This window comes from Pimephales promelas, chromosome 20, assembly GCF_988280905.1.
Source record: "Pimephales promelas chromosome 20, fPimPro1.hap1.1, whole genome shotgun sequence".
Taxonomy (NCBI): Eukaryota; Metazoa; Chordata; class Actinopteri; order Cypriniformes; family Leuciscidae; genus Pimephales; species Pimephales promelas.
In genome coordinates, this window is record NC_142788.1 from 18,981,060 (window position 1) to 19,006,879 (window position 25,820).

General features: G+C 40.7%; 1 protein-coding gene across 3 annotated transcripts in view; it reads left to right on the top strand.

The window, feature by feature from the left end:
• Positions 1-25,820, top strand: part of samd11 (sterile alpha motif domain containing 11) — a 61,846-nt gene that overhangs the window by 23,823 nt on the left and 12,203 nt on the right. For all 3 annotated transcript variants that reach the window (XM_089124151.1, XM_089124150.1, XM_089124152.1), the window contains exons 4-7: positions 4,913-5,022; positions 14,350-14,442; positions 17,908-18,063; positions 24,038-24,182. In XM_089124151.1, the coding sequence (XP_088980277.1) occupies positions 4,913-5,022; positions 14,350-14,442; positions 17,908-18,063; positions 24,038-24,182 (504 nt within the window). The remainder of the gene's footprint in view (positions 1-4,912; positions 5,023-14,349; positions 14,443-17,907; positions 18,064-24,037; positions 24,183-25,820) is intronic.

Here is a 25,820-nt window from a genome sequence, read left to right on the forward strand (position 1 = left end):
GGTGTAATGGTGTGGGGGATGTTTTCTTGGCACACTTTAGGCCCCTTAGTGCCAATTGGGAATTGCACCAGAGCATTGTTTCTGACCATGTCCATCCCTTTATGGCCACCATGTACCCATCCTCTGATGGCTACTTCCAGCAGGATAATGCACCATGTCACAAAGCTCAAATCATTTCAAATTGGTTTCTTGAACATGACATTGAGTTCACTGTACTAAAATGGCCCCCACAGTCACCAGATCTCAACCCAATAGAGCATCTTTGGGATGTGGTGGAACGGGAGCTTCATGCCCTGGATGTGGATCCCACAATCTCCATTAACTGCAAGATGCTATCCTATCAATATGGGCCAACATTTCTAAAGAATGCTTTCAGCACCTTGTTGAATCAATGCCACGTAGAATTAAGGCAGTTCTGAAGGTGAAAGGGGGTCAAACACAGTATTAGTATGGTGTTCCTAAGACTCCTTTAGGTGAGTGTATTAATCTGTTCAGTTCACAAAACAATTTTGAATGATGCGTTGACTGATCTGGTTCTTGAATAAGTGATTCTTTTGTAACGGGTCTTGAGCAGAGCTCACTGTAGGTGAAGATAATCAGCAAATAATTTTCATTTTTGGGTGAACTATTCCTTTAAACCCCTTGCACAGCTACCTATAGCAGGACTTTATCCCTTTAGCAGCATTTGAATCTCAGTTCAGAGTTAAGCAAAGCTTAGTGCAGGTGTGCTGCTGGTTTTCTCCAAATTCAACCGCAAAACCTACTCCTAGGCCTAGTGCTCCTATATCAGACGCACGTCAAGAACAGATGGAAGTGCTTTCAGTTCTGCATGAGAGTGCTGTGGTGAGGAAATGTGTCTGCTACCAGCAACAACACAGTTGATGCAAAAACCCATATCTTTCTGGCATCGGAAAGATGTTTTGCTGTTCGTTGTGGTGTCACAGATTTTTATTTTGTTTTAATGCACTGACTCTGAAACTGCATTGAATGCCTCTGATTTTTTTTTTTTTTTTGGCACCTTCCAAATATGGTATTTTACTCAAAAACCCTCTTCCATAACATTCGCTTTCCTCGTGCACCAGCCATTGGGGGTGAGCAATCTTTCTGAAATTTTATATCAATGTAATGGTACATTTTAAAATGTTAAAGAAATGTTATACATTATAAAACGTTGTTTGTAAATGTATTCAGTGAATTTAATACTTACAAAGAAAAAGAAATGTATACTTAAGATATGATTAGATAAGCCAAGCTCACTGTACATTAGTTAAATTCTATGTTAATGCTTATTAATAAGTTAAGTCACAACATTGCTTGGCAACCATAAACAACATTGCATGGCTGTTATGTCAAAACTTACTTTAAATTGTGTCACACAGACATATTGCGGTGTAACAGTATGGCATATTTTCTACTGGTTGACTGTATATAATTATACTGACCAGCCGACCATTTTTTATTAATCATTTTTATTTATCATAAAATATAATTTAATATTATTATTATTATTATTATTATTAAAATATACTATTTTATTAAAATATACTATTTGTCCTAGTTTACAATCTTTTTATGTAGGTTTTACGGTTTCACAATTCTTTGTTATTTGTAAGCCTTTTTAACTAAGTAGAGTCATCAGGCCCATTTGCTGCTGTTTTATATTTTAAATTGTCGTGCCCAGTGCATGTCCTCTCACATGGGTCATATCTGGGGCAAAGTGTCTGTGCGGTTGACGGGGAAGTGTAAGAGGTATTGACCAGTTTAGGTGGAGATTATGCTGATCGTCTTCACTGCGTGATAAGCCGCAGCTCATGTCCTAAGCGGAGTTGTCAGGTCCGCCCTGTGCTCCCCTGTGTGGGATCGCTGACTCAGGCGGCCGGGTCTTAGATCCAGCCCTGACGCAGATTATGACCTTGGCTGACAGTCTTGGGAGGCCTCATTAGCGACACACACCGGGACAGCCCAGAAAAAGTGTGCTAATTAACCTGCTAACAATGTCCTTGCTTAGTGAGCTCACTGCAGAGCCTCCGTCCGAGGATAATAGCCTTCCTTAGCTGCCAGAGGAGGAGCTGGAAGATGGAGCTGTTGTTTGGACTGATGCCCTGTTAAGGGGATGGATGGGGGAACTTGGATGACCTATAGAGAACGGCAGAGTTGTTTCCTAGATAAAGGTTAAATGGATGTTTGCGCTACACAGAGTAGGATAGCTTCACGCAAGTTTTTAATATTTTATAGAGCTGTTGCCAAATTAGAGTAGACAAACATGAAATTTTTAATACTATTTAAATCTAAACGCTATTTAAAATGTTTTGTACTAGAGTTCGTTTAAGTTGTTTGGGTGTTTTCTATGGTGTAACTTATATAGATGTAGCATATTGTGTGAAATCGCTTTGTAGGGAATTTGTTGATTTTATTAATTTATTTCACGCTCATTTTATTCATCTGGGAGATTGCCAGCCTCAAATGAAATGATTTTTATTCTTGTAAATGTACGACAGTAATTGTGCTTTTGCTGTATTGTGTACTGTAAGGTTTATATTTATGTATAATATAGTATGTATATAATCTATTATATATATATATATATATATATATATATATATATAGTATTTATTAAGTATTAATAGTATCTGAATAGTTTTTAATTGAAAATGTATCTTTAAATGACAGTTTCTATATTAGTAAAATAGGTTAATATTTATCTATATAATAATATTTTGTTCCACGTTTATATGTATATACTGTATGTATGTATTGTTTTAAATTAAATAGTATTTAATTTAATTAGTATTAATTTTATGTTTAATATTTTGTGTGTGCATTGTTTGTAATAATTATTTGACCAACATCATTTTTAAAAAAAATAATTTTTAATAATTTGCTTTTTTAACATTACAATATTGTCAGAACGTAAGATAAAATCATAATTTGTCCAACAATATATAGCTCAGTGAATGCTGTCATTATGTATAAGTATCGTGTATCTGATCTTGTGTCGTACAGTTGACCAATGGCATTTCTGTCAGCCTTTTGGGTTCTCGGAATGACAAGTGAATTTGTAGCCCAGTTTGGTCATGGAGAATAAATTCCTGTACGTGCTGTGTTGTTTGTAGACGAACTGAAAGTGTGGCAGGCTGACATTACTGAAGCCCAGCCTGTAATCTACAGACTGTAAAACTAGCATTTGGACTGCCACACACAGCAGGGCTATGCTCATGCTCAAGCCCTGTGACAGCCCGTAAAAATGTCCCTCAGAACTCTCTTGATATTAGTGCGCCCCACAGACTGCCAGGCACTGTGAGATATGCATCTGATATTTGCTAATCGGGTATTTGAAATCATTATGCGTTGTAATGCGATCACAGCTGTAATCAGATTGCATTAAAATACCTCAGTGACACACTTCTTCTATCACTTTCTATAGAGACAACATGGGCCAAGCAGGACTAAAAAGGGTTAATGAAGGATGAGTGAGGAAAGGATGAGAGTGGGAAGGAGGGAGGAAGGGAGGTTGAGGGAACGGCCTTGTCCAGTCCTAATCTGTAAACCCTTCAGTTGGCCTTGAAGAGACGACCCGAGAGAGGAAGACAAGTGTGCGACGTGGACGCCTTTACTGGCCTGAGATCAGTTTATCAGTCTGCAAAGAGCTCTGTACTTTAGCCCTCTTTTTCATGTTTAATGTGTCATGTGTAGACAATAAAGATAATAAATAGTAGTATTGTAAAAAAAAGGCTATATAGTTAAAATAAAATATAATATTAATATATAATATTAATATAAAATATAGTTATAATAAAAGGGTGAAGATCTTTTTCTTTTCTGAATTTACCTCATATTTTCCATTCAAATTCTTTTAATATGTTCCTCTGACCTAATTAAAACCCATTTAACAGATAATGTTTTTAAATATAATATCAAAGATATTATAATCAAATATAATATCATTGATTCTTTTTGGGGTCTGTTTTATGGCAATATATAATAAAGCCATTCCTCATGGCATATGTGACCAAATATAACCAAATATAAACAAATCAGATCCTGTTTTTCATAGAGAAAGTTTGGGGTCTCTCAATCTAAGCATTCCTCGGTTTCTTCACCTGTCTAAAACAGCAGTCAAGATCAGTTCTCTGGTTGCAGTCAAGCAATGCAAGGTTGCGTATAAGGCTATTTGACACTGGGGCATAAATACTTTCTTAAATATCTCCAGAATTACATAGAGATTTTATTATCCATTGTAATTTCTAAATCCACACGCACATGTTTAATGCTAAAACCAGCCCCTTTTATTTGCCACTTATCGGGTTCCTTTATGAAACGGCAGATCTCTAGAGATTACACTCATCCCCCGCGCCTCCAGAGACCCAAACGATTTCAGCAGAGCGATCATAAAAACCATAATCACCTGGTTTTAAGCTCATAAACTGCTTATGAGTTGAATGTGTTGATTAGAACATCTTAAGGTTGAAGATGAGTCTGGATGAAACTCAAAATTGCTTGACACAGGAATCTGTCAGCGCTCATTATACGCTTAAAATCCAAAAGACAATGAATGCAGAAGCGAAGCAAAAGAGCCAAAGGCAGAGAGCGTTTCAGCTTCAAGGGACCAGACCGGAGTGCAGCAGGTCGGCCGTGTTTGATTCAGTCGAGTTTGTTTGTGGTGGAATTACATTTGGTTTACGGTTTACTTACTGCATACTGTTTTTTTATTCTTCTTGTGTTCAAATCTTAAGGTTGATCATTCCAGTTTCAATTGAAAAGATTTGTTAGTTTTTATATTGAAAGGTTTTGTTTTTTGTACTAAAATGCTTAATGTGTGTGTGCTGTTTCTTTGCATTTTGAGCCTGAGATTAGGAATCTCTAGAGGTATTTACCCTCCCTCTAACTTCTTGTTATCTCTTTACTTTTTCAGTCGTGACAGTGACCTCTCAACGATCATCTCCAACCTGCACCACACCCGACAGCACGGCATGCCCGAGGGCCAGCCCTGCTCCGACCTCAGCCTCGCCTCTGCACACTCAGGTAAGACACGCCTAGAGACAGCACACCTGAGACACACTTACGCATAATCGGAGATTAATGTTCTGGTATGTTATTATCCATGTGTTTTGGCCCTTATGAAGTGAATACATACAGTACTTATGGGGCAAAAGCAGATCCATGGACATGAATAGGAAGTTGTCTGGATAAAAGCAGTTGAAACATGCTTTTATGATTATGATACACACTCAAATCTGTGAAATGTGCAGTATCTGACTTATAGTCTTGGATTATTGCTGTAATTGTTTCTATGGCTCTCTCTGTCTACATTATTCAGTTTTATTGCAATTTTTTTACAGGGTTTATCCTGTGATTGATGTAGAACAATTACACTGACTGCGTGTTAGTATTTTAATTCGGTTTAATTTGCATGATTGAGGGCTGTAAGCTCATTACTCGCTCCATTGTGGCCATCTTCATTCCATTACTTAATGCTCTTGTCTTCGCCTCTCTTAGCACACAACTTAAACCACCGTTAAAACTACTCTCAGCAAATAGCTTTATTTGTCATCAATCTCGGACCAAACAGAAGGACTACCGGGCATACTTTGTGTTAATCTCATTGGTCATCTGAACTCCATGTGGTCACTCAAGGGTTTAGTCATTTTGATCGGTCTAGTTTTGGAGTTAGGGTTTATGTATTGTTTGAAGATTTATGTCGCATTTTAATTTTTTTTATTTGACTATTTGAATGTCATTTATTTTAATAACAATAACTTAATGCATGTTCTAAATTTTATTTAATTACATTTTATATTTTTAGTTTTACTTCCAAGTCTGAACCACATGGTCACCCACAGGTTAAGTAATCTTGTTTTTTAGTTATGCTTAAATATGTATTATTTGAAGTTTTTGTTGCCTTTTAAAATATTTAATTATAGAATTATATATATATTAATGGTATTTAATCAATTCTCTACAGCTTCCATTTCAGCTTCTGGTGTAAACTATTCTTGAAGTTTAGACATTTTGCATTTTGCACTAAAAAGTTTGATTTATTTATAGAAATTATTATTTCAATTAATGGTATTTGTTTAGATTGCAGTTAATACTTTATAGTTGAGTCATACTATGGAGGATCCTATAATTGGTTTGTGGACAAATGGCCATATGTGAATATACTGTATGTGGCTAAATCCTATTACAGTGGCATTGGTCCAGCATAAAACAGTCCCAGTCCTGATCCAACAGCTCCAAAGATGGATCAAATCACCCATACTGGACTGGAGATTTATACTAGTGTAGAGATCTAAGGGTTGGGTTAAAAACAAGTCTAGTAAAATCTCTCATAATTTAAATGGAAGACGCTCAATTAATCTTAATCTTAATTGAAGAAGACACAAAGTAATAAGAGAGGAAGCCACCTGCAGTGTGGCTGATGACCAAAATCTGTCAATTTGAGCATTTAAAAGAGGTTTAACGGGTTTAAGCAGCTAGACTCATGTCTGTAAACAAGTCCAATCCGATCACCCAGCGCATCTAATTCTGTCTGCCAGTGAAATTAGAGAGCCTCCGTCTCTGGGCCAGGTTAAGGGTCGAACGGATAGAACAGACCCATTTGGGCATGCGTTTTTTTTTTGTTTTTTTTTTCGTTGATCAGATCATCAGAATTCAGCACATTTATCAAATTATGCATTTCACCACATGCCGTTGCAAAGTTGGGATGTACCAGTATGTTAAATTTGACGCTTAAATAAGCTTAAATCAATGCAGACTTAAGTGTCCGTATTTCCATGTTCAGCTGTGAGACTCCAACAGCTTTTTTTTCTCCGTCACACAGTCTCTTTTACTTCCTCTCAAGTCTGATTTCTTCTGTGGGTATGTGGTTGAGCGAGAGAGGGAGAAGAAAAGGTTGGAAAAGTGCAGAACAAATGAATGAGCAGAGCGTTGTATGGTATCAAGGGAGGGTGGACTGCAGTGTGGAGTCGCGAGACAGGCGGAGGAAGAGGAAGCCGACTGCCGCGCTGGGGTTGCTGTGCACCGGAGAGGCCCGTTAATTAAATCTGAGGGACAGACATGAGAGCTGACCCAGGCGTCAGCCGCAGCCAGTCAGCGACGGAGGAGAGGCGGCTCCTGCTCCCCCACCCTCACCCCCTCCGTCCGGCCGGCCGGCCTGCTGGCCCCAGCGAGGGATGGGGGGAGGGCAGGGCGCCGGCAGCTCGTCTGGCTCTCTGTGTAGACTCCTAAACGTGGCTTTGCGGTCAGACCAGAGACTCTTAATAGGCGTATAAGGTGTTTTTGCTTTTTTCCCCTCCCTCTCTGCCGCACTCATGCTTTCCTAAAGGCAGACAAGAGCGTCTGCAGGAGTATATCTGGACCAGTGCGTAGACGTATATTCCCTGAATTTGTATGTTATAATCTTAATCTGAAGATCTCTGAAGATGCAGCATTTGCATATTTATCCTGCAATTGAAGTGTCCAGTCACTGATGTTTATCTTTTTTCCTCCTACAAATCTAGTCTACTTATCCTGTGCATGAACATGAACATGAACATTTATTGCACCTAAGTGTGAGCCTTAATCGACTCTGTAAACCGACTCTGACACTGTAAATCACTTGGGATTTAACAGTTTAACAAATAAAAAAATGTACAGGTATATTATATAAAAGTATGAAATAAAATTACTTTAAGAAATGTTCAAGAAACATTTATTATTATTATTATTATTAAAAGTTTGGGGGCAAGTTTTTTTTTTCTTTTAAAACTTTTATTCATCAAGGATGAATTCAAATCAATCTAAAGTGACAGTAAATACATTTATAATGTTACAAAATATTTATATTTCAAATAAAAGCTGTATCCTTGAAGTATCCTTCAAAAATATAAATCCCGGTTCCCACAGAAATTTTAAGCAGCACAACTGTTTTCAACTTTGATAATAAAAAGAAATGTTTCTTGATCACCAAATTTCCTTTTAGTGATTTAATGATTTCTTAAGGATCATGTTACTGAAGATTGGAGTAATGATGCTGAAAGTTCAGCTTTGACATTACAGGAAAAAAATTGGCTACATTTTACAATATATTAAAATAGAAAACAGTTTATTTTTTTTTTAATAAATGTGTGTGCTTATATATATTTATTTAATATAAAATATTGAATAAAACATAGAAAATATAATATAAAATGATATTATATTTATTTTATTAAATAATATATAACAACATATAGTTTTAAATAGCTGTACATTTTAATTGGAATTTTATATAAGTTAAAAAAAATGGCTTTACATTTTGTTCCACTTGAGTTTAAAAAAGTATAATCCAAAAAGTAAAACAAATTTTATGAAACTGAAAGAATTTTCATATCTTTCCATGATTTTTCATCTCACCTAATCTGTAAAGCAGTCTGGCCTAGTTAATGCTACCGTCAAACGGTGCAAGCATAATTATACTTTTTTTTTTTGTTTGTTTTTTTTAACATTTTCTATTTTCTGTTGATTTTCTGCCCGTTCACTGGCTGCCTTTTCTGCATCTTCCTGCATTTTCCTCAACCACCTTTTGTCTCCCCGTCTTTATTTTTCCCTCAATTGCGGCATTTTTTTTGCCTTGTTCTGTTGTTTTCTCGTTCTATTTCCCATGATTTTGATCTCTCTCTCTTTTTTCGTCTCCCTCCCTCATTTTCTGTCTCTCCCTCTTTTTGTCTGTCTCTCCCCTAAGGCTCTCAGTGGGGGAGCAGCAGTAGAGGAGGACGGTTCTGAATCCTCTGGGCTGGCGGAAACGCCGTACTGCTCCCCCCCCCCCCCATAGCCAATCAATGCCATCCTTTCAGTTCTGGCCGAGCCCCGCAAACAGGGGGATCAATAAGTTATTAGCACCATTCTGTCAGCTGTAATGTGGAGATTGATTGGAGGTTGGGGCTCCGCCGCGCCGCCCGCCACTTCCCCTGCCTGATAAAGATGACAGATTAAGGGAATAAGAAAAGGGAATTAAGGAGTATGGCCTGTCCAACTTGTCAGTAGCTGGAGAGAGACGGAAGGAGCAAAGGGAGAAGGAGGAGAAAACCAAGAGCCTTGGTTTTCTCCAAACCATTTAGTCGTTTTGCTATTTCTCCATCAATCTAGCTTTCTCTTTTCTCCTCTCCTCCCTTTATTAAAGTTCTGCCGTTGTTTTGGCCCAGCTCTGCACCGCTCTGGCAGGAGTTGAAAGGAATTAGCAGCAGTGCTGGCGACAGCAGCCGTTCCGTGAGTTGGGTAACATGGCTGAGGCACGAGGCAGCTCCAAGTCTCACTGTTTGGTGTTAAATGTGAGCATCACAGCTTTAAGAGGCAACATTTAATTGGTATTAAAGGCTTTCCGCCTTAAAATCTCTGACCCTGAGGCAGACAGGCGCTGCTGAAACCCTGCCTCTCCCTTGAGTGCACTGAGAGACAGAGAGAGCGCAGTATTCTTGCTGCTGCTGTGGATTTTTGAAGCTCTTTGAATCTTTTTTTATGCATTTATTTATCAAATGAGCACTTAATTTCAAGCTAGAGAAGTAAGTGTGAATAGCATATTTTTACTAAAAAAGTTTGAATAATAAGACTAAAGTTTAATTTGGAAATTCGTGTACTAGCATTCTATATTTTATTTTGTATCATGCAGTGTAGACGGCATAAAATACTAACCAGTAGTAGTCCGAATGAAGCATATACTCTGCACTGTCCACTGAGTATGCTAGTATAACGTATATTTTAAAATAATAACACAAAACGGAGAACAGTAAATGGACAGGAGTTGGAAAGCAGTGGGTGAACAGTTAAAGGGTTAGTTCACCCAAAAATGAAAATTCTGTCAGTATTTACTCACCCTCATGTTGTTCCAACCCCGTAAGACCTTCGTTCATCTTCGGAACACAAATTAAGATATTTAAGATATTAATATCGCTCCTGCATACAGTCCATAGGCTTCTTGAGGGACTGGCTCTTGCTGTCCCCGAAAAGTCATTAAAGACATCGTTAAAATAGTCCAAGTGACTACAGGGGCTCAATCTTAAGTTTATCAAACGACGAGAACACTTTTGTGCGCAAAAAAAACAACAAAAATAACGACTTTATTTCAACTATTCACTTCCTTCTCCATGAGCCTGTAAGTCAGTTAACGTAGTGTGATTGCGTAGAGCTACGTCACACGTAGGCTCACTATTGGCCGACGCTGGTCATGTGTGTGTGATGCGTGTGACGTACAATAACAGAAGCTCACGCTATTAAACTAGTAACCTGACTCGCGCAGAGGGAGAAATAAACGAAAAGTTGAAATAAAGTCGTTATTTTTGTTGTTTTTTTTGCGCACAAAAGTGTTCTCGTCGTTTGATAAACTTAAGATTGAGCCCCTGTAGTCACTTGGACTATTTTAACGATGTCTTTAATGACTTTTCGAGGACAGCAAGAGCCAGTCCCTCAAGAAGCCTATGGACTGTATGCAGGAGCGATCTTAATATCTTAAATATCTGAATTTGTGTTCCGAAGATGAACGAAGGTCTTACGTGGTTGGAACAACATGAGGGTGAGTAAATACTGACAGAATTTTCATTTTTGGGTGAACTAACCCTTTAACATGGAGGTTTATAAGGAGAAAAGAAGCTATGAATGAGTCAGTGTTGCTTCCCACCTTGCAGAATAGCGGCTTCCTCCTCATGGTCCCGAACTTTATTCTTTTGTTGAGCGCCTTGCTTCAGCTAGAGACCAAAGTGCTAAGAGCGGTACAGAGCCAGGTTTCCTCTCCGCCTGAGATGACGTCATGGGCACACTGCCCTGCTCAAAAACTTTTCCCCTCTCACTTACGAAAGCATCTCTACTGCAAATCACTGTGTCCTGCACTCTCAAATCACATCAAGAAGTTTAAAGGTGTTATAAGTTGTGTTTAATCACTTGGGAGGTTTGATTCGGGGGACAGAGCGCTGTGTGAGTTTGAGCTATAGGTCTGAGTGACAGTTCAGGACTGTTGATTGAGAGACGGAGATGGAGGTTGAACTGATGGAGATGGAACTGGACGCAGCCCAGGGCTTTGGGAGTCTTGGCAGGCAGGAGGTTGCCTGATAAGACACGATGGAGCTTGGAGAACAGGCTGGGCTGGAGATAGCAGCACTAGGGTGGCTGAGCCCTGTGGGAAAGACACCACTAAGAGATTAGGCTCAAAGAGAGACATACAGGGAGGAAGAGCGAGCAGATCAACACAGCTGGTACAGAAACCAGAGGGTTCTCTGGATGGTATAAGTGTTTCCCAACCTTTTTTGTCTTGGCTACCTTCACAACTCCATTTGTAAGTACTCCTTTATCTTCACCAAACCAGAAATGGACTCCTTTTAACTCATATTATATAATAAACACCTTTTACTGAAGTTTTTGCATATTGCTTTTGAGCTCTTTTGGCTCAAAAGCCAAAGAGACAGGAGCAGCCAATTGCTATAGTTTTACACTTATGCAGTGATCGTATCTACATGAAGATAGAGAGCGGAAAATAATTGAATACGCCAAGGGAGATTCTTCACCTCAAAGGCCGACTAAGGGAGAAGTGGAGTGAGAGACAGACGGAGGGAGTGTTGTTGTTGTCTTTGGGTGGAGGTTAGAAGAGGATATGGGGGCCCATTAGAGAGGCCCCTTTTTCTCTTTGGAGTGGGATAGACAGCCTTCCCCCCCGATGAGGAGACATCAAACAGCGTCATTAGTAAAGCTCGATCCCCACAAAGAATCCCAGACCGAGCTCTGCCACTCCAAAAGCCCTTTCAAGCGCAGGCTTGCTTTTCTTTGCCACTCTGTGTCTCTCTTCAGTACTCTTATCTGAGAGAGGGATGAACAGTACGCTTGGTGTCGAGAGGCAGGGGTGTGAGAGAGTAGTTTGTACTTTTGTGTCGGACATATACAGAGGTGCAGTGGGCTCTCTCGGTTTTGTTGCCATGTAAGAATCTTCCCCTTCACTCTTCTTTGATGTGTAGAGCTTTATTCATGGATTACATGTAAGGGTCATCTGTAATAGTGGCTTCCTTTACAAACCCTGTGAAATAAAAATGAGAGTTTTGTGGGGTTTTAGTTTATATCTGTTAGGAAAATGGAGTGAAGGTATTGTTGACATCATCCTGCACTACACAGATTTTTCTCCAATCAAACAATAGTATGAGAATGGTCCACACCTAATAGAGTGCAACAGTGTCTGTTCGCTTTTTCAGCTTTGGTTCCAGAAGTACCAACATGGATTCGGTACTTCGAAACCGACATGGATTCGGTACTTCGACATGTACCGACATGGATTCGTTGATAGACGCTGGCTTTTTCTTCAGCTAACACACTTTGTGTGTAGCCGTGTACGAGCGTAAAACCTCACAACACCCACCCCCTGTCGTTGATTGGTTGGAACACTATTTTTTGTTTTGAGTGGTTCGTGAAACCAAAGCCCCTTTCCTGTGTGAACGCAAACACGACCCGGGATTGATACCGGCATCGATGCCGGGTTGGGGCCCTAGTAACATTGCCGGAATCAGTCCCGGAACGCGCGCTGTGTGAACAAAAGCCAGGATCAATGCCGTAAGGGGTGTGTCATAGTGATGACGCTCACGCGACTCTGTTGCTCTTAGAAGAAAGTTTGTGTTCGTCATCAACAAAGAAAGGATGAACAAATGTCTGCAAACTGGAATGAAGCAGAGACCAGAAGCTCCTCTCTATCCGCGCTGATGCTGAGATTGTTCACCAGCTTTGTGGAATGCGTACCTGTTTTCGACGCGTACGTTACACGTCAAGTGTCTTTCCGGGATCTTGACGGGTTGTGTGTGAATGCACTCACAGATCCCGGGCAAATCACTAGCAGTGTGAATGAACCAAAATCAAACAATCCCGGGACAAATGCCGGGTGACGTTAATGCCGGGGGGGTTAAATTTGCATGATTCTATTTTCTGATTTGTGGAGATCTTTTGCAGAATCAAGGAGAATGTAGTTTTTACCAGGAATTCTGCTGTTTAACATTATTATTTAAAAATAAAGTTGAAATAATGCAGACTGATGGCTTCATCAAAAGCATTTACCATTGATTAACATCCTTGTAGCTCACAGTAGGTCTGTCTTTAAAGGTTTATTTATTAAAAATCTATTCCCCAATGGATAAAAGGAATATGATATTACTTCCGTAACCCAACGGTTGCAATTTATACCAAATGCAACAAATCATATTGGCTATTTAAAAAGAAATATGACTATATGTCAATATGTTGCATTGTAATTGTCTGTTTCAATAGGAAATACGTCAGAATAAGAAAGAAAACTGTACTTGTCGAGTGATATTATGAGGTCTTTAAAATGATGCACCCACAGGGCACCATAAATGTTTTTAAAATAACTTTTTATGATATCTATAGACAATAAAACACAATAAATACAATAAACGTTCAAATACAAGCAACATGCATAATCTATTTGAGATGCACAATCTCATTAGATAAAGAATCAGACAACAACAAAAGACAAAAGGAAGAGCATAACTCTGTGGCTTTGACTTTTTTACTTCATGTGGCGCATGAGGGCAGAGAGAGAGAGAGAATGAGGGAGGGAGAGGAGAGTGCAATGACAAACGGTCTCTTCCTTCCTGCATGCATGCACCACCATGCTCTCAGCAGCACCCCTCCCAGCATGATTAGCAGGATATTGATTTGAGATGTGTTTGGGGGGAGGAGGGTGCTGTAATCGTACACTAGACACCAGCGGCTCACTAGAGCGCTGCATTAGGCTTGTGCAGACAGCCTCCACTTTTCTAGAGAGAGAGAGAGAGAAAGATAAAGAGAGAAGGGGGAGGGAGAGAAAGAGTGATAGAGAGGAAGGAAGAGATTAGCAAAAGGTGTGAGCTCTATATTCACTGAAAACGGAGAGTGAGAGTGAGTGAAAAAAGCAAAAAGGCATAATAGCACGACAACAGGAGTTTGATAGAAGCCTAGACGTACTTTTTTTTTTCTCTCGCTTGTCTTTTCATTACTTGTCATTTTACTCCGTATTAGGCCGGTGTGAAGACCAAGAGCGTTTGTTTGCACAGATAGAGAGATAGAGAGTCAAGACAAGAAACAACGGTAGAGAGCGAGGGTGAGTGCAAAAGAGAGGGAGCGTGTTTGTTCGAGATAGGAGAAAGAGCGGGTGAAAGAATCTCTCGTTTGGCTGAGTAAGAACCAGATCTGTCATTCACGCTGGCGCAGGGCCCTCTCATCTCTTCGTATCTTTAGTCGCTCTCACAGCTCCATCATGTATGCAGGTACTGAGCCAGGTGGTGAGCTGCACGCCAAGGGGTTTAGGGGCCGTCTGACCGCATCTGAACCCCCCTAACCTCTTTCTCTATCTTTTTTTTTTCCCCACAGATGACATTCTAGGCAAGAGGAGAGCCTACTCCCCCAACAGCAGCAGCGAGTGCCCATCTGACAGCAAGAAGTCCCGCAGCGTGTCACCTAAAGGTAGGGGCCCCTCTTGTGCATGTGTGTGCATGTGCGTATGTGTGCTGGAGATGAAAATGCGCCACAATCAGGGCTGATTAACCTTAGTGCGTAAGATGGAGTAGGTGGGAATTGATGGGGCGAGATTGAGCGAGAGTGGAGAGAAGGGGTGGACAGATAGTAAGAGGAGGGAGGAGAGAACAATGCTCAGTGGAAGAAAGACATCTCCTCCCCCCTCCTGTTAACTTTTTGCGCACACTCGGTGTGGCGGGTTCACAAGTGCAACGTTGCTAAATCATGTGATATAAATAGAGTGTGTAGTCCCGGAAAGTTGAATTGTAAATTGAGAAATTTACGGAAGTCTAAGCACTTTAATGTAAGAAAGAACTGTCTGTACAAAGAGTTACATGATCAGTGTGACCTACTGTAGTATACCTGAAATATTGATTAACATTTAGAGTATTGATTTCTTTATTTATTAGTTTCTAAAATCTATTCTCACTAATGTATTTCCAAATTTGAATTAGATTTTGAATCCCAGACTTTCAATGTGTTCTCAGACTTTTATAGCAGAATCTAGGATTCTCTTTTTTTTCTTTATTTCCTGCCTTTCTCACTTACACACCTCCACGCTTGAGTGCCAACGCTCAGAAAAGGAGAGTTTTTAGTCCACATTGTAGGAGTTTAAAAAAAAATCAATAAAGTAAGAGTGTTGCATGAATGTGTGATGTATCATTGAGACTCTTGATAGTCATAAACAAAAAACACACTCACCATCGCCTAGAGCTGCTAAAAGTGTCTCTTGTGGTCGTACGTCCAAAGCAGCCGGGATCTAGATCTAGTAAAGGTGAATGGGATAAGTTCTGTATGAATTGTATGGTCTGATTACTAATAGTGCTTGTTAGACTACACAGGATCTGATTTGAAGTTGTGACACTGAAAGTTGTGACGCTGAAAATTAGGTTATTAATGTTGAAGTCAATGAGTTTAGCTCCAACCCTAATCAAACACACCTAAACAAGCTAATCAATTTCTTCAGGATTACCAGAAAGCTACTGGATTTTTTTATCAGGGTTGGAGCTAAACTCTGCAGGACAGTGGCCTCCCATCACCCAAGTTGCCCATGCCTTCTCTATTGTAACACAGGCTCTCACAGGTTCTTCTTTAGGGTGGTGTCCCGCATCCATACTGACAACCGTCATGACTCAACCAGGTATTAAAAAAAGCCTCAAATCCAAAAAGTACAGTTTAGTCTTATTCTAATACATTTTGGTGCTTTGTTGGAGAGAGAATTAGCAATTGAGTGAGGGACACAGTAGGGAGAATTGGGTGATGTTTGACTTCCTCTTGCTAGGAAAAGAAATTATGGTTTCTTTTTCCTTTCATGGATATGTGTTTGAGTCTGTGAGATAAGCCCATGGTTTTGAAGTTACTGTGTTTTTGGACACCCTCACTTTTTTGTTCAGTTGGATGAAGCAATCAAATCTAAAATTTAGTTCAAAATCAATATCTTAATGCTAACATTTAAATCTTAAGATTTCGCTAAAATGCAAATCGGTAAGGCTCCTGGGTATTGTCAACAGGCTGAGCTAATGAGGTGGAACAGCGTAACAGGCAGGCAGCAGAAAAAAAAAGGGAGACTCAGTGACACCAAGTCAAATATAATCAAGCATCTAGCAGGAAGAGTTGAGCAGGCGGTAATCTGGATCTGTTCCTCAGACCAGTGAGGTGACCAGTCCTCAAATCTACCTAACATTATTGTAACATATTTTTAGGTTAATTTGTTAATAATGTTTGTTTGTTTTGTTTAGCCCGCCCAAGTGTTCCATATACATATATTATCTACAACAGTGAGATCTGTAATAATTGTTCTAAATACTGTTTATAAGAAATAAACTGTCATTCTGAAAATCCAATTTTACCTTTTCTTACCCATTCTTTAGTTTCACCTTTTGTTTGCTCACTGGTGGTATTAATATTGTGCGCTTACCAAGTGTGACAAAGATACTATTCTAAAAATACTATGCAAATCACAGCCAATCAGAAGATATGACAGAATTCTGGGTCAGTGAGATTTTACTATGGGCAGAGTTCCCCAGTATGCATATAAATTAGAAGATTTTCCCACACTTTGTGTGATATCTGGTTAGGTCACAGTGTTTTTAAAAATGTTATACTCTCATTTATGTTATAAAAATTCAATATGCTAAAACAATTCTCATAGAAGTGACATTCTGAAATACAAATAATTATGATGGTCATTATTAAATTCAATATTATATTTTCAGTATTTTAATAATAAAGTTTTCACATAACTGCATCTAGTATGCGACATCTCTATATGTGTCTCAACACATTCCACACCCAATAATCAGTGGTCTGAGATCTCTTGTGTTTAGATAGCATATTTTATTTTGAGGCGTTACCTGCTCGCTCGTCACCGTGTAGCCAATCAGCACGGCTGCTGCAGTGAGAATGATAAATGGGTGTTATGTGTGTTTTAGGTCGGTGAATTACAGTTGGCTTGCGTCGGTCACCCGCTGTGGATTAGCATGGCTTTGGAATGCCGCTGATCTAATGTCTTGTGTCTGCATGTCTGTGATCCATCACCACACCCAAACAACATAGCATGTTGCATGTGTATGCTTTTGTGTGCACATGTGTGTGTAGTTTGAGAGCATAGCAGCTGTTGTGTCTAAGCTCCTTCCTTCCAAACAAACACACACTCACGCACGTACGCAGGCACGCACGCACACACACACACACAGCTGGAGGGTAGTACTGATCCCCTATCCAGACCATTATGTCTCATTTTATTTTAAGAATGCTGTATATATATATATATATATATATATATATATATATATGTATGTGTGTGTGTTCAGCATTATTCTGCATGGATGCATTAAATCGTTCAAAAAAAGTGATAGTAAAACTTTTATTTAACAAAATATTTCAAATAAATACTTTATATAAACTTTCTATTCATCAAAGCATCCTGAAAAAAATCATGTTCAAGTATTGTGTCCACAAAAATATAAAGCAGCTTCACTGTTTTCAACATTGATAATAATCACGCATCACCCATACAGCAGAATTGTTCATACTCACAATGCCTCAAAACATCATCCACATGAGCACGCTCACACACATACACACCTGAAGCCTCTCGGGTGGATTATCTGGCGCTTGGCAGAACACACTCCCCCCAGTCCCCTGCGCCGGGCTGCATTGCTTCTGTTCGCCTGCCCGGGGCCAAGCTCCTGTTTCAATGAGGAGGGTAAAATATCCCCCCTTCCACCAATCTTCCTCCTCCCCATCACTCCCCCAAGAGTCTCTCCCCATGCACTGGCTTGAGTTACTGCCGCCCAGCGTACCGAGGAGAACCACACATAGGCTTCTCCTTCACTCAAACATTCAAACATCTCACATACAATCACATAGTTTGAAACAGCTGATTAAATTTAGCTTCTTCTGATCCCACAGAAAACTCTCACACTCCTGCGCTGGAGCCAGGCAGTCACATGACCCCCGAGGAGCACTACAGGCGCATGATGTCAGCTCTGAACGAGCATGGCTCTTATGAGGAGCAGCAGCAGCGCCTGTATCAGTTGGCGAACAACATGGGCGTCCCGAGTCACGGTGAGTGTGCCTCACCTGTGTATGTGTGTGTGTGTGTGTGTGAGAGAGCTTGTCTCTATATCCGCTCTAATTACCCATGTAGTCTCATTCCTGGATACCACACAAACAGCTAGAGCTTGACTGCGGAGATTACTGACAATTCTATTTGTGGTCTCAGCCCACCCAACGCTAGGATGTCAGAGTGGGTGATCTGTGACTACTGCCACACACAGTAGTAAATAACACTGCCATTGGGCCCTGAGGTCGACTGGATCGATTTGGCCCTTTGATTGGCTGCAAGCCAACCCTCTAAATTACCAACACCGTGAAAACGGGTCCTTTGCTCGTTTTTTTTCTCATGCCTTCAAATTTACGATCACTGACGAGGTACCAGGGTTAACGGATGTAGATTTCTAAGATTTGTAAACCGAAATTTAGTGAGCATTATTTTGTTTTATTTGTTTGATTATGTCTTAACTGCGCTTTAGAGCCTTGTTGATGTTTTTCTCTGAGAAACCGTTAATTGCCTCCAGCTTTTATGACCTTTTTTTTTGGTAGCATAAATTCAATCAATCTCACATTCTTGCTAAATCTGAGAGCATACGACTTTAAATTTTATTTGATCAGTAATGATTCTTAATTACTGCTTGCAATTCCGAGGGTTGGGGGTGGGGGTGGGGGTGCTATAAAGGGTTTAATTGCCCCTCTCATACATCTGTAAGAAATTAGTGCCACTATATGTGCCGTTCGTGTCTAGGATTTTATGACAGAGGTGCTGCGCTCTCCTGTCACCTCAATCTAAAAGTTCCTCTGTTTTTCTACCGTCACACTGATAGCCTGGTTAAAACCAGACCAATCTCAGTTGTTGTAACTGAGTTATGGTCTGGCAAAGCGTCATAGACAAATCATTTCCAGAGGGGCGTCACCAGCGGACGTCGCAGGTAGACCTTTAACCAATCAGAGCGATGAAGGAGATGACATTTGCAGAGTGGCGGCCGGCGGAGAAACATCACTGAGTGTTGTTCTTTGCTTGGCTTTTAACAAAAAGGAAACGTTCAAAACAGACGCGATAGCTAGTTCGAGTGAGTGATTTTCGACGGCGACGAGTGATGTCCATCTTTGTAATGTAGGCTACAAAATCTGCTTCAAAATTCCAGCGCTGTCGTCATCGTGTAAAGCCCGTCCCAACGTTTCTGATTGGTGCCACGATTTCTGTGGACTAGAAATGGGTTTGAATGAGCTCTTTGTCAGACTAACTTTGGAAGTTGTCTGGGTTTTCCCAGGCTAGTCACACTGAGGCATGTTGTGGACAAATTCACATACAAGTCCCTTCCAGATTTTGTCAATTCTTCTCTCCTTGCTTTCACTTTCTGAGCTCAACTTCCTTCTGTTCTCCATCTTTACTCCTCTCATCCACCGCAACCACCTTAAAAAAGGTGTGGTTATTTGTAGTAAGTAATCTGAATCCGAGAAGAAAAGGTAGGACGTTTACCCGTCCGTGTGAAATCCAGTGAGAGAAAGCAGCCACATGATTTGCAGGGTCACCGCCGGTCCCTCCCCTAGATATCTGGAAAAATGTCAGGTGTATGGTTTCATAATGGTTGCCATTGAAAACAGACTCACCAGGCCAAGACGCTGTTCCTCCCCTGAGGAATGCGAGCGTGCTGGCTTGCCCCTGCATGCTGAGCTCATAAGCCTACGATAAGGCTGTGCCAGTCAACCACTGCCAACATGCCTGGCTGCCAAGACTTTGATGAGTGAGATACCCATTCTCACCTTTTCACCTAAAGGTTTACTGTATACATCTATGATGTTTCTTCAGTTTATTCAGTTGTTCGTTCACCCAAAATGTAAATTCCTTCATCATTTACTCAACCACATGTCGTTCTAAAGCTTTATGATGCAAAATAGAAATACCGTGTGTGTACTGATCATTTTTTTCATGTACTTACAATGAACAGGGTCTGAGGTTTCAAAGTTTCAAAAATAACCTTAAAACTATTATTCAAGTACTTTAAGGCAAATATGCAAGTCATTTGCGTGGTTGTGCTCCGGGTGCCCTGAGTTTGAGTCCCGGCTCGCTGAACTTTCCTGATCCCGTCCCCCATCTCTTTCCCACTTTGTTTCCTGTCTTGACTATACTATCCCATGTCAATAAATTCAAAAGGCAAAATTTGGTTCTCAGGTTCAACTCTTTGACTCAATCTGGTCACAGCTCACTGAGGGGAAGATTATCAGTAAATATTAACTTGAACGTTGGTGTATTTCTTAGTTGTGTTGACAACCAAGTCTATTATGATGGTTTTATGGTGCATTTGCGTCTTTTTTAAGTCAGAACAACCATTTTATTGTAACTGCACTCCCCATGTATTGCAGTCCATTTTTTCTACACAAAGGTGAACCAATGATGATAGTTTTGGTTCTTTTAGCTGGCTGTCGATCCCAAACATTCCCTTTCCAATCCTTCATATTTCACTCCCCCCCTTCCTCAAGTCACTTTTAATTTATTTTCTTGTTGTTGTTTTTTTGGTTTGTTTTGTTGTTTCTTCAGCGCCATAGCTCACACTGAGCTGCTTTTGACTTTTCTGGAGTGGGTTTTCAGAGAAACCTCTCTGGCGCTGGGAAGCGTCAACCCCAGCTGTGTTTCTGTGTGTTTTCTCCTCTCTTCTTTACCTCCACGTGCTTCCATCTCCCTGCTCTCTCCTTTGAGATGCCTTCTTTCTATCTGGCTCCTTTCCTTTCTTCATATCTTTCTTCATCCTTCCTTATGGCTTCGTCTTTATACCCCTAGACTCACCCCACCCCCTCGTGTGTGCCTCTGAAGTGTGTCGGGAAGTGTTGATGCTGTGCTGGGTTCTATACAGTAGGCTCCAAAAACCCCTTGACATAGGCAGAGAGTAGGGCCAGGCCCTTCTGACCATTCCACCCCCCAGACAAACGCACACACTCCCCAAGAACTCTCTACACACAGCCCTGCTTTTATATTCTCTCTTTCTTTTCTCCCTCGTTCATTCTCGCCTGGATCCCCGCAGAGCTTCCTTTCATGTGTTTGAAGTGGAGGCCCTGAAATGAAAGGCCATGAAGGAGGCACGGATAGGTTTGTGTGAGTGTGTGCATTTGAGGGGGGGGTGGTGGGGGGGTTATACTGATACGGTGTTGTGCACCTTTAGCTTTGGCTATGATAAGGTTGCTATAGGTCCTCGTTGTGACCACTAAATTGATGGGCCTCATGTTTGGATTTTGGGGTGGAATTTGAATACAGAATATCTCTTTGATAAACTGGTTGATAGGTTTTTCTTTTAATATATAATATAAATATGTGTGTGTGTGTGTGTATATCTATGTATAATATATATCTATATATACACATGCTACCATTGGAAATTTTGAGGTCAGTAAGAGAAAAAGGCATGATGAGTACTCTCAGTTGCCTTTGGATCTGGCATCCCCCTGAAAGAATTCCCGATGAGTGCCGTGTCTGTCAGCTGCTTCTGGCAATACAGAAGCTCTCAAAGGCCTGCCAGTGCTTTGCCACGGTAGCTCTTTGTGTACGTGGGGAAGAGGAAACCAGATCTAGATAGGTAAAGATTCCACAGTAACTCACGCAGATAATGCAAATTTGGAGTGGGACAGAGGGCACACAGAGTGAATGTAAGTGGGAGATGGCTGCATGAGTGTCAGGATTTCACTGTTTGGATGAGTGGTGTACTTGTACATCTAGCCCCTGGTGACCCTGTGCTAACTCTGTTGCAGGTTAAAGGGAATAATTCATCGCTGAGCAACCTAGGAAAGGGGCTTCTGAGGGACTTTTGAGTTTTAGTGGATTTTAGGGGTGTTTTACCATGCTGGAAAGCTGATAGGTGTGTATTGGAAAATGGTTGCAGCAGCAGCTGGTTATTAGAAGGTTTGTTGCCAGTCCGAGATGGTCTAAGAGCATCAATGATGTGCTGGGAAACAGCTAACATTTTCCAAAACACATCAACATGCTTTAGCCAGATTTTTCCAGCTGGTAATAATGTGTGTGGATAGACTACTAATTATTTTGATCATCTGCAATGAGTGTGTGACCAAGTGACAGGCCTTGTCACTGCTTTTCCTTGAAAGTAGATTCTTCTGGGGGTTTTTTTTCATTCTCTTTTATTCCCTCTCACGGACTGTTGGAGGTTTGTCCGCTGTCAGTCTGGGCCCCCGCGGGGCAGTGCAATAAACAGATCAATACAACGGGCCTGTGCACATTAATATCTGTCGTGGTGCCTCCGACCCGATCACTCAGGCCCACACGGCAGCCTCGGAAATGGCCGCCAGCTCCCGAGGGAACCGTCTAATTAAAAAAGGGCCAGAGGAGAGAGGGAGTGAGAGAGGAGAGCGAGGGAGAGGAAAAGAGGGAGGCATGCAGGATGGATTTTCTATTTAACACTCTTTCATTAGAGAGTCGCTTCCTGTTGTGACCCTGTTAGTTTGGTAATGTTGGGAGATGGGTCTGGGATGGTCTAACATCACAGATTCAGGAGGGAAACCAGCAGCTCAATTACATTTCAGTCATGTCATCTCAAACAGTTTAAAGGGATAGTTCACCCAAAAATTACAATTTTGTCATCATTTGCTCATCATTTACTCACCCTCGAGACGTTCTGACGCTTAAAGAATGTTTGTTACCAAGCAATTGTTGGGCACCATTGACTTCCATAGTATTTTTTTTCCATACTATGGAAGTCTATAGTGCCCCACTACTGGTTGGTTACCCTTATTCTTCAAAATATCTTCTTTCGTGTTCAGCAGAAGAAAGAAATTCATGCAGGTTTGGAACAACTTGAGGGCAAGTAAATGATAAGAGAATTTTAATTTTTGTTAAAATTATTCACATGTAGTTTGTTTTATTTTATTGATTTGTGTTAATGGTGTTTGTTAAGGATTAGCTCTATGAACTAACTCCTAATCTTAAGTATTAAATTTCAGCACGTCCCGCACCGTTTAATTATACGGACATGAATGATACATGAATCGAGTGGCTTGTCAAGGTGCGGAATTACTTTTATAAGCAACCAAAACTCATTATTTTTGCTTGGTGAATGATAAACAACAACAAAAAATCCATACATAGATTTGGCACCAAGAACACCTTAGAAACCCACAACACCCTAGAAATATGTCAATGGTCAAACATCACGATTTTTTAAAAAGAATATTGATACTACTCTAATGTGCTTGTGCAACCAGTGACCAATTTTTGTAGTGTATTATTATGGATGTTTTCCATATTATAATGTTTTGCAAGCGGCTGCTGGGGGTAAACAAAAAATAATAATAATTTGACATTCTGCTTCCTAAGGACTTTCAGAAATCATTTATTCTATTGACAGTCCTCATTTTATTTTTCTAAAAGGGGTACTCCACCCAAAAATGAAAATTCTGTCATTTACTCACCCTCAAGTTGTTGCAAACCCGTATGAGTTTCTTTTTTCTGCTGAACACAAAGGAAGATATTTTGAAGAATGATTGGAACCAAACAGTTGTGGGGCACCATTGACTTTCATAGTAGAAAAAAAACACAATGCAAGATAATGGGGCCAAACAACTGTTTGGTTCCAATCATTCTTCAAAATATCTTACTTTTTGCAACAGGTTTTCTACAACTTGAGGGTGAGTAAATGATGACAGAATTTTTGGGTATACCTTTAAGGTTAATTGGTTTTAATGATGGGTGACAATTATTTTATTATAATTAACAATATGCTTCATTTTAATTACCCTAATGCTCAGCGATTCATTGGGAGCTCCATGTTGAACAGTGAAGAACTGACTCTACAGTAGATCACCTGTTTAAAAGGATTCATTTGTGGGAAGACTTGCCTGTGTGACATATAACATATTCTGCTCTGGGACTCTTGGACTAAATCTTACTGTGTTGGTTCAGAGCTAGACTGACAGATTTGGCACCGACAACACAGACCGGACGAGTTTCTCGATTTAACTGGTCTGTTCATTCCATTCACAGAGCTGCTGCGTGTGCGTCAGGAAGCTATGGCTGCCGTTAGAAACGCAGGAGGAATGGAAGCCCACGTCCCCTCTGCAGGCAGCTCCTCTAGCCAGCGGCGCAAACAGGGCCTTCCCCAGCACAGAGACGCACAGTTCCCTGAGCGGTAATGCACATGCACAATACTTTCCAGATTATCGCTTTTGCACACTTTTTCTGCACACTTTAATCTAAACTGTTAGATTTTAGACTAAATGTATGTTCAGTCTTTAGTCTCACATTAGTCTCTCCACCTCCTGCTCTGCTATGGGTATTACAGCCTGACGTGGCGTCCAAACCAGATAAGATGCGACAACCAATCTATCACTATCACAACTAATAAGAGGATATTTGATGTTTACTGTACAATTATGCAGCAAAGGTTTTGGCAAATGAGATTTAACTGTTATCTCGTGGTGTCATCTCATTTAGGAAAAACTAGGACAGTGGCTGAATCCACACATATGCTTTCTTGACTATATTGTCATGTAAAAGTGGATGTGCTGTATATGTGCATGTGGTTGATAAATACCCTCTGCTGAGTGGAAGCCTCGGAGGCGCACTTTAAGAACACGGATACAGGAAAAAATGCTAAGCTTTAAAATAACATGAATATTTTACATTAATAATGAAGCCAACATCCGACTCTAATGAATACTGCATGCATGTTGGAGTGGGTGACTGCCTGCCGAAGAGAAAAGAGGGACAAATTAAATTATGCACCAAAGTAACGGAAGAGGGAAAAGGGAGGGAAAATTGGAAGTTGGCGTTAAGGCCACGGAAAGAATAGAAAATCCACTTAATGGGATGTGCCAGTGGGCATGATCTCTGCGATGACCTCTTTGCAACCCTGTTCGATTTGATCTTGTCAGGAGGCTTTTATAGGGCTCAGGACCGAACGGGTCGCTAGGACAACACATGCCGTTCTCCTTCCAGCAATGCACCCCCCCCCCCCCCACACACACACACACACACACACACACCGAATTTCTCTCTTCCTCCCTCTCTCCTCATCTCAGCAAGGCCACTGTGCTCGTGGCGCTCCCCTCCGCCTCCAAACAAAGCCCAGGCAGCGGGAGTAGGCAGGTAATTGCTTGTCGATTATTTATGTGGCGCGGGAAGCTGGAGGATCGATAATGGGCCAGCGAGGCGAGGCGGTAGGGAGGAAGTGAATTGGGAGGGGTCACCCAGCGTGGGTGGGGGAACTCTGTTCGGTTCCTGGCCCAGCGCAGCATCATGTCAGGAGCTCAGCGTGCAGCTTTGACCAGCCAGCCGCCGCAGCTCCGCCAGCTCACGGTAATTAGCCACACAGGACCGCTGATGTTAACGAGGCCTGCACACTTCCTAGGTTGTGGGTGAAGGGAGGGAGGAAAGTGTTTTTTCTCACTCCTACACTCATTTTTTTGTTCATTGGCTCTTTAACCCTTTGTTTAGTTAGAGCTCAGAGAATTTAAAAAAAAACTGTTAAAATGCACATTTATGGATTAAATAACCCAAAATGACAATTCTGTCAACGTTTACTCACCCTCATGTTGATGGAAACACATAACTTTCTTTCTTTTGCGGAATACATAAGGGGGAATTGTTTTCTTTTTTCCATGCAGTTACAATGAAACGGGACCAAAGATACCAAGCTTTAAAAATCATATAATGCACAATAAATGTATTAAAAAAGTGGTCTATGTGACTTGGCACATTCTTAAGAGTTCATGAGAATGAATCATTTGATTTGATTCAAAAAGCAGTTTGAATTAATAATTCATGG